General features: G+C 36.2%; 1 protein-coding gene across 3 annotated transcripts in view; it reads left to right on the top strand.

Moving 5' to 3' along the window:
* The window catches only part of MED13L (mediator complex subunit 13-like), a 248346-nt gene that overhangs the window by 186532 nt on the left and 51399 nt on the right, over positions 1–10415 (top strand). For all 3 annotated transcript variants that reach the window (XM_015567540.1, XM_015567547.1, XM_015567549.1), the window contains 3 exons: positions 2929–3074; positions 6007–6198; positions 6581–6769. In XM_015567540.1, the coding sequence (XP_015423026.1) occupies positions 2929–3074; positions 6007–6198; positions 6581–6769 (527 nt within the window). The remainder of the gene's footprint in view (positions 1–2928; positions 3075–6006; positions 6199–6580; positions 6770–10415) is intronic.

The raw sequence follows: 10415 nt of genomic DNA, 5'->3' as shown, positions 1-10415 counted from the left end.
GGTTTGCAGCTGGTCACAGCCCTTTCAGGGTGGGGGTCCCCACTGGGGTGCCTGACCAGTCTGGGTGAGGGGCTGAGGGCCGTTTTCAGGCTGGCGGGTGTCTGAAGCTCCCAACCTCTCCTTTTTTCTTTCTTTCTTTCTTTTTTTTTTAATTCTGGGCCAGCTTTAGCTTTGAGGCTTGGCTCCAGCTCTTAGGCCTCCACTACTGAAAGTAGGTTTCTGGCCTTTGCTTACAATGTTGCGATCCGGCTGGCTGAACCCCGGCCTGAGTAAAGCAGGATTCAAGGGTTTTGTTTAGCCTCTATATTTGTTACATAGTTTCAAACTGCAGCTCAGAGGCCTGCAGCAGCAGTCAGGGAATGTTGTAATCCTCCGTCACTGAAACTGAAGCAAGCAAGCCTCGCTTCAAGCTGCCTGGCTGCCAGCCGCCATCTTGGCTGGCAGTTAATTTGCATATCTCCCTGATTAGCCAATGGGAAGGGTAGCAGATGTACAGCTAATTACCATGTTTCTCTTTTATTAGTTAGGATAGGATTGGATACCATAAAAAGTATGGTATAAAGAGAATTTTTAAATTTTCTAAAATTCTTACAAGATTATAGTTACTGTCTTGTTTACTGTATTGTGCTAAATACCCATATGCCAAGACTAGTGTTACTTATTGATGAAACTTCACATCCTAGTAAAACACAAAATTAGATAGGATAGGATCTCTGTTACATTTCAACTATAACTTGCTGTTTTTCTTATGTTGTTTTAATTTTAAAACATTTTGTTTTTAAAGTCATCAATATAAAAAATAGTTCATTTATTCAATTCCTACTTTTTTCAATTGTGCTTCTCTGCTGTATCTTTTGGGACACAGCAAATTCAAATGAGTACTGTTCTGAAGTTTCATCACGATTCTTTAGATTCAGCTGACTTTTTAAAACCAAACTTTAAATTGGCTCCCTGGTATTTTTCACATACAAGTCTCTTTGTTGTCTAAAGAGGTGACCTCTGACTTCTTTTTCAGATTCCTTTCCCATCCTGTCACGCCATTCCTTCTTTAGAATTTCCAAGCTGTATTCTGCTCTTAGCTACTCTACTCCTTGCCACATGCTGTGTCTCTTACCTTTTTCTTTCTCTGTACTACTAAAACCCTATTTTTACTGGTTCTTGTCTTCTTGAAGCACTTGGGTCTTTGAGATTGAACAAATCAGTATGCCTTAGCATCCCTCTAGCATTTTGTTTTTTCATTCTGTTTCTGTATTCTCCTGGCTTTATTTTATTGATGTGTGTTCATATCAATCTTATTAGCTTATGTGCTCCTTGAGGACAAGGGCCATGTTGTATTCAGTGTCACTTCAGGCTCCTTGCACCAATCTTTGCACGTACTAGTTGGTGGATAAATGTTGGTTAGCATTGTTCTTATGCACAGTTGAGAATCAGTGGAAAAAAGAATGTATTCTGTACTACCCTCAATATCTATAACCCAGTTGTTTGTGAAATGCTATTGACTACATGGGATCGTAGGTACAAATAAGCATCCATTTTATATCAACCTCTTTCTTGAATTTTACAGATGGACATTTAACCAGATTAACTTATATTTGATCCTGTTATGTGCCAGGCATAATGTTGTTTGTTGAAGATGACCTGTTTATAGTGTAGTTTTCATACAGAAAGGACAGTGTGTTGTTACTATTTTCTTATTGTAAACTTGAAACATAAAAAGTATGGTATAAAGAGGATGTTTAAATTTTCTAAAATTCTTACAAGATTATAGTTACTGTCTTGTTTACTGTATTGTGCTAAATACCCATATGCCAAGACTAGTGTTACTTTTGATGAAACTTCACATCCTAGTAAAACACAAAATGCTCTCAGGTTATCTTAAGATAGTTGCCAAGAAAGAATATAATATATGCTTTGCTGTGTGATGGAGTGGACATTTTATCATTTTTATTTTAATTTTTCCTTAAAACCTTATAATTTTATACTTTCATAACATTTAATGTTTTGACTGGCACTCACAATACACTTTATAATATTGTAAAGAACTTTTGAAAAGCAAATTTTGGCGATGAATTTTTACACGGTTGCCTGGCGCCTCCAGTGATTTGGTTCATCAGGCACTTGTTCTTGTGAGCTGTCTTGAAAAGTGGAGATGTTATGGCTGGCTTAGGGCCAAAGTTAACAATTTTGAAATAATGTGCCACTGTAGTAATTTTGAAATTATTTTTTCCAAGACACATGATTTTTGTGAATTTTTAGCTAATTGTGTGGAAAACAGGGATGTGTTGAATGCTTTAATAAAATTTTGTGATCAGAAGTAAATTGCAACAATAAATATAATAGATTACCAGTTCATTTAGACACTTGTTTTACCTTTGCAGCTGTATATTAGGAATTTATATACAGTGCTGTCTTTAATTGTTATTTTAAAGTCAACAGTGTTAACCTTACAGTGTTAACAGTGTAATGTTGTAAGCTTGTACGTTTGGTATTATTGTTATTACATACCAAACCTAAGCAAAACTGTTTTGTCATTGTCCCTAGCCTTAATTAAAAGCCAGTTCAGATACTAGTACTTGAGAAGGTAGAAAAATTTCATTCTTTTTCTGTTCCCAGGAATGTATAAGTCAGCATAGGAGACTTTTTGCGAATGAAACAGGAAGCATTCTTTACAACAGCTTTCAAAATTTCACAATGCTACATAACTAATTTTTCAGACTTATCTGGCAGCTTTAATTTAGTTCGTTGCCAACAAGTTATGGTCATATTACTTGTCCACAATCTACTGGAAATTTATGCTGTTAATATCATCAGAGGCAAGTTTTGCTGAATGGTTGATAAAGTAAAGCTATATCCCATCTGTAGTTCTTGTATCTAGCATTCATTTTATATCAAAATGTAGAGTTGAGTTTCTCATTATTTCTTTTCCAGTGAACATTTGTCCTGTGCTTTCACATTCTTTCTTCATGGGGAAAGTAATGTATGCACAAGTGTGGAGATTGCCCAACACCAGCCAATTTATTTGATCAATGAGGAGCATATACACATGGCTCAGTCTTCACCTGCACCATTTCAAGGTAAGTAAATGGTGATGCCCTGCCCTTCCCCTTCCCCCCCTCCACCTTACTGGCTAGCCAGCCATCTGCCCAGTTAGGTTTTGCAGAATGAGATATTATCTTTAATGGACATTTTAAAGGTAAGCATGAAGGTCAGTTTCTGAAGAAGAAAGACCAACATTTCACAATCCTATATAATAAAAGCCTAATATGCTAAGTGTCCGGTCATCCGGTTGGCCGTTCAACCAATCAAAGTGTAATATGCTAATGATATGCTAAGGTTGCTCAACCACTCGATATGATGTGCACTGACCACCAGGAGGCAGATGCTCTGACCGGTAGGTTAGCTTGCTGGTGGGGTCCAGCCGATTAGGATTGAGCGAGACATGCCCTGGAGCCCTCCCGCAGTCACTCCTCGGCCGGTCAACCTCCCGCGACCCTCTTCAGCCCCTATCGTGCACTGATGGGGTGCCTCAGTCTGGCCTGCACCCTCTTGCAATCCGGGACTCTTCAGGGGATGTCAGAGAATCGGTTTCAGCCCGATCCCACAGGCCAGGACAAGGGACCCCACTGGTGCACGAATTAGTACACTGGGCCTCTAGTTAAATTATAATAGCTTGCTGATTTTTTTGTTGATTTGTTTTTGCTGAAAGTTTATCACATATACAATGTGGTCTTATGTGAAGCTGAGTTGATAAATAAAATGTAGAGACTTCCTGCAGAAAAAAAGGTTAATAAGTATTTGGAAAACATCATCCTTATAAATTAAAGGTTTTTATTGTTTTGTTTGTTCCACTGTTTCAAGAATGCCATCATTTGCAGATAATCACTATTAGACTTAGTATTTGAAATTTTAATCAAAATCAAATTTCTAGAGTTGTATAATATATAATTTAATCAGTGACGGTAATAACTTTATTATTTTCTCTTAATTATAGGCTACATTGATTATAGGCATTTGGTTGTAATTTAATAGACATTCATATTTTTTTCTGTATTTTTTTAGACATTCATATTTTTATTAGTTCTCAGCTTATCACCGAAATATCACCAAAATAACCGCATGTCCCTTTTCTGTAATTGTGCATTCTATATATCTTCGGTTTTGTGTTGGAATTCAGAATTTTCTATGAATAAACTTTAAAATGTTTTAATGTTATATTGAACCAGATGGAAACATTTTTTTTGATCAGTTCAATTTGTCTTTGCTAGAGATGTCTGATTAAAATAGTCTTACTATAGTACACAATATAACTTTTAAAACACTGATATTTTAACAGACATGACTGAAGTATTTTTATTGGTATAACCGCTTGTTATATTAGATAAATATGAATATTTATCCTCCATATTATTTATGATTGCCTTTTTGGTTTTCTACAGATGATTCTGATTTAATTTGATAAAAGCATCTGTTTCTTGCCCTAAAGTTCTACTTACTTTCCCCCTACCTCCCACTTTGCAACATATTTTAAACTATGTTCATTATTATTCTGTAATTTGGGGTGTTTTATGTGTGGGCTGCTATACAAAAACAGCCCAATTCTCAGACTGTACACTTGAGAGTTATACATTATGCACATATTATGTATTGTCAGAATTATTTAAATACTATGTTTCCTTGACTGTGAAGGTGCTGAGGACCATCTGGCTTCATTCTAGACATTATCACTCAAAATAAAAGCATTTCTTTATGGTTACAAAAGGAGTTACTAGTCATAAGGGAAAGTAACTAACCTAAGTTGATAAAGATACTTTTAGGGATACTAGGTCCCTATAGACCACTTATTTTTAAAATCTTATTGGTTTGTTGCTAATGCTTCAAATCATAGAGAAAACCTTTGTGGGACATTGTCCTGCTTATTTCCCTAGATTAGTGTGAGGAGGTACATTCTTAAGGCAGGTGCTGGCCTATAGATGAACTGTAGTGAACATAATGATATTGATGTAGGAATTTCCTAGAAGTGTTAATATAGGAAAATTGCCCTTGATTAACTGTGTTTAGAGTTAGTAATTTTAGCCCATTTGAATCAGTGAGGAACAGCAGAAAGGCACCAAGAAATATGTGATGTCTAAAGCTATTTCTGTCTTGATTGATGTGGTATACCATCCAGCTGTTAAATAAAACCATCAAAAAGAAAAAGAATACCCCATTTAATAACTATGCTGAGATTTTTTTTTTTTAATTAGGAGTAAGAAAAAGTGACCTCTTTATCCCAGAAAAGTGTTATTTGGAAGGTTGAAATACTCACCCTGAGGCTAAGAACTGGCTGGGTTATACACAGCACTGTGTTAACTACATTTTTGTGTGTAGCTCAGTGAAAATGACATCAAGGTCAATTACTGAAAGAGAAAGAAGGATTTTAAGTCCTTTACTTTAGTGAAATAAATTTTATTTGGAGTTGTTTTATCAACAGATCTCTAAAACAGTAGAGATATGCCTGAATAATAAAGCATTATATTTTATAGTAGGTAAATTAAGGCTTTTCTGCTAATAGAAGTTTTATTTATGCATAATTTTTTGGTTACCACAGACTTTAGGAAGTATCAAGAACCATAGGAAGAGTATTCAAGTTCTTGGCAGGTTTTGGGGTTGTATTGAATGGTTTTATTCTGTTATGGAAGACTCAGTGTTTATGTTGCATAAGCTATTATCAAATTGATGAGTACAAGCTTTAACATACAGATAATTTATATACTACGTGTCGCTATAACTTCTGATAGTACTATATCTCCCCCCATTTGATTTCCTTCAAAAATTGATGTGAGTTGAGAGGCATATAAATAAGAAGTAATAAAATTAAAAATTTTAAAGAATCACACTTTGAAAGGAGTTAGCAAATAAAGAGCAATATACATTAAATGATGCTATACTTTAATCTAAAAATACCACAACAGTTAAGTAGGAATTATTACTGTGATCTGTAACATATGTTTCTCCTCCTTGACTCAGTACTGGTAAGTCCTTATGGATTAAATGGCACGCTAACAGGCCAAGCATACAAGATGTCCGACCCAGCCACCCGTAAGTTGATAGAGGAATGGCAGTATTTCTACCCAATGGTGCTGAAAAAGAAAGAAGAATTGAAAGAAGAGGAGTTGGGATACGACAATGATTTCCCTGTGGCAGTCGAAGTAATTGTTGGTAAGAGAAAATATTTTGCCTGAAGAATTTTATCCTCTCTTCATCTTCCTTAATTTAAAAAAGATAATCACTTAGATTCATCAAAAATAATCTCCATAATTTTCCCATTTTTAAAATTCTCTTGACACAGTGGTTATACTGAATAGTTTTCTTGCCTGAAGCACCAATGGTCCCTGGATTCCAAATGCTATTATTATAATTTTGGAACACATAGTTAAGCAGCTATTAACTTATGGAAGAATGGGACATATCACTTTTTGCAAGACCTAATGAGTATCCCATGCCCACCAGAGCTTTGACTCTGACCACTGGAATAATAAAGTTGGCAGTCTAGTGTGAACTTTCTCTCAGCCCTGATTCTCTCCTTGCTCTTTCCTTACAGGTGGTGTCCGGATGGTTTATCCTTCAGCTTTTGTTCTGATCTCTCAGAATGACATCCCAGTTCCTCAGAGCATTGCCAGTGCTGGAGGCCATATTTCAGTTGGGCAGCAGGGACTTGGTAGTGTGAAGGACCCAAGTAACTGCGGAATGCCTCTTACCCCGCCCACCTCTCCAGAACAGGCTGCCACAGGTGAGTACAATCCAGGAATGTTCTGGGTGAATGCGATCCCAGAAAATCATCTAGTTCCCTTGCCATAGGACAGGGAGAAAACTCATCTTGAGAAATTCCTGGTGAAAGAAGCGGAAGTAGGGTAACACGGGAATTTTACAAAATGGGAAAGGAAAAATTTAAACAAACAGAATGTATATGCTTCAGAATTTTAGTCTCTGAATTAACCAGTTAAATAATTTAGTTGTTTCTCTTAAGTTCTACACACACACATCTGTCCCTTTTAACACATGTGTGTGCATGTACATACATACTGTCAGGAAATAAGATGAAGGCTGCTTCTTTGTTGTAAACAAATGGAAAATACTACATCAGAGAGTGGCTGGAACTTTTGCTCAGTTGACTATTGCCACACAGAGATGTGTCTTGGACAGTTCTTATTCTATTTTGATAAAGTTAGGCCAGCATCCAGGAGCTCTGAATAAATGCTTTGCCCTGTCAGTAATCTTTGTCCATTAATGATAAATGTTATCCAAAATGTGAAAATCTTGACAAACAGTTTTCCTTCATGGAAAAATTCAGAATTTGTTTAAATTGAGAGGATTTTATCTTTTTGTTGAATAGTATATTTTGTATATTAAATTTTGTGGTAGTTGACTTTCATTGGAAATCTACTCACTAAAGAAAAGATATTCATCATACTTGAGCTGAAATGAGATTATTTATAGGCATTTAATGTGGACATGTTGGTAGGAACATCAAAATAAAAGTCTTAGCTGCTAAGCTTTGAAAACACTCTCAAGCATGTTACACACCAACATGGTAATTTTCATGAGGATTAGATATTTCAGTTTCTAGCATACTGCTTGCCACATAGTGGGCCTTCAATAGAAGTTCATGGTTAAACAGTATGTTGGGAAAAGTATAGATTTTGTGATTGAACACACCTAATTTTAAAGCTTGTCTGTAGCTTTTTAAGTGAGTGACCTTATTTAACTCTCATACTTGTTCTGAACCCCAGTTTCCTTCTCTGTCAAATACTCCATTCTTCTTTTTTTTAAAAAATATATTTTTATTGATTTTAGAGAGGAAGGAAGAAGGAGAGAGAGATAGAAACATCAATGATGAGAGGATATCATTGATTTCTGCCTCCTGCATGCCCCACATAGGGTTCGAGCCCACCATCCGGGCATGTGCCCTGACGGGAAATCGAACTGTGACCTCGGGGTTCATAGGTCAATACTCAGCCACTAAGCCACGCCACTGGGCACAAATACTCCATTCTCTACAAGGTTGTTATATGTATTAGGTATTATACTTAACAGAGCTGTGTGAATAGTTTCACAGTATACGCATGAATTATTCTGATACTGTGTGGGAGACAGAAATGCACAACGTGCGGCCTCTGTTTCTAAGGGCTGTGTAAGTTGCTAAGATGGTGGAAAAATATGCATCTGGCTCTAACTTGGTAGAGCAGAGAGTTTGGATGATTTCTTGTGAAAGGATTTGCTCAAACAATTTTTATTAACTACTTTAAAATGAAAAAAGAAAAACTACTTTTATAGTCTTTCATAATAATCACCATAGAGAAGATGCATTAAGGAAAGATTAGAACTATCAGTATTTTGAAGTTTTAATCACATTTCATATAGAGGTTTGTATTTTCAACAATTGCACTCCATAAGTTGTCATCCCTTTTTGTTTTATTTATTTTGCCCGGCATTTAGTGAAATTTATATTCAACTTAAAATTGAAGGCTTACTGTGTGCATAAATAAGGCCTTGACCTCTAATGGATAAGTTCAGAACTCTAAGTGTCATAACTCAAAATTAAGAGGTTTTGTTTATGGTGGGTTTCAGTGTGGAGTTCATGGCTATAGATCTTCCAGCTCCTTCCTCTCTAAATCTCTGAATATCATTGTGCTAGGCCCTGGGTCAGTAAGTCCCCTGATGCTTCCTCCCTAAAGCAAGCAAGCAAAAAACAAAACACAAACAAACACAATGAAATAAAAGTTACTGGAATCTTTGCTGTAAAATGAACTTGTCCAAGTGCGTACATCATGATATGTGAGTTACAGCTTAAAACTCTTACTGCTCCATCAGAAAGAGTCCTGCTCAGCCTTGTCGCTCTGCATTGACTAACATTGAGCATTGCCATGGTTTTCTAGATATACGACGAAATGGGTTACTTTGCCCCTAAAGTGGCCAAGGGTTGCCTAGAGCAGTGGTCGGCAAACTGCGGCTCGTGAGCCGCATGTGGCTCTTTGGCCCCTTGAGTGTGGCCACGAAGTTTCAGTTGCACTTTTACGTGCACGCCCGCACATGGTATTTTGTGGAAGAGCCACACTCAAGGGGCCGCAGTTTGCCAACCACTGGCCTAGAGTAACGGACCCAGGAGGGCCATTGGTTTTGGTGAAGTCACTTGTGAATAGGCACATCAGCTTGCCTCTTCTGTTGAGCATGCATTTAACAGCATGGAATACAAATCCTGTTTAGTTCCATACAAGATAGCACCCACATTTTAGCTAAATTGTTAAAAGCTATTGAAAAACATTGACTTAACTTTAATCAGAAAAGACTGTGGCTTGTTTTCTGTACCCCTCTCCTTTATTGGTCATAACTTCCTTTAACTCCATGGGCATATGATCTCTTTAGCTATATTGTAGGGTGTTCGGTGGCAAAGACTGAGTTATCTACTTCTGCTGTTTATTTCTTCACTTTGCTTTGTTTTAGAAGAGGCATTTGAAAGTCCATTGTAAAATGGAAATAAATTATTTTGCATCATGAACCAAGTCAGGGAACTTTTAAGATAAAAGGTAGCAATGAAAGACCAAATTTCTTGTCTCCTTTATCTCATTTGTAATGTAACAGTGCTTTTCTGGGGAACAAGAAAGCTTCCATTTCTTAGAATGTGAGCACTTGGGGTTGCTTTCTTTCTTTTTAAAAAAAAAATACAGCTGAGCCTAACCATTCAACTCATCATTGTTTTGTTGCATTGATGCCAAGATTATTAGTTTGTGATTTCTTTTTCAGATGGGAATGGAGGTTTCCAGAGTTCTAAAAATGGATTATTTTGGTCAGGATGTTTTGCACCCTATTTCTGTTCAGAGTAAAACCCACAATATATTTATGAAATAAAAAAGATGAAAGTAATTGATATTTAATACTGGAAACTGACTTCAGTATTTGTTTTGTATGAGATAGAAGTAATAAAATACTCATGACATAATCAATAATCACTATTATTAGAAGTCATAATTGTTATAATAGAAAAAAATGGATGACATACCACCTATAGTTGGAGAAACAAAGTGGAGTTAGAAACCAGTGAATTTTTAATGTCCTTTTATTAAAATGTTGAGACAACCTCTTTCAGTGTTTTAAGTACTACACTTTCATAAATAGTGTCAGACATTAGGACAAACAGTCCCACACACAAATTTGAAATTTGACCTTGTTAAAAGCTTTGTGCCAGTAAGTTTTTTCTCCTACTAGGGCACTGTGCACAGTTGTTACACAACCATTTAGCTAAACAAGCGTAAAGTTCCCTCTACTGTTTTGTTTTGCCTTAAAACTTATTTACTGCATTGGGATTTAAAAATTCAAAACAGTCTATGCATGTTTATGTCTTTGATATTATGATGTATGAACCCTTCTGTGTAAGTTAT

This window comes from Myotis davidii, unplaced genomic scaffold (genome assembly GCF_000327345.1).
Source record: "Myotis davidii unplaced genomic scaffold, ASM32734v1 scaffold1330, whole genome shotgun sequence".
Lineage (NCBI taxonomy): Eukaryota > Metazoa > Chordata > Mammalia > Chiroptera > Vespertilionidae > Myotis > Myotis davidii.
This window is presented reverse-complemented; position numbering and strand designations above follow the sequence as displayed.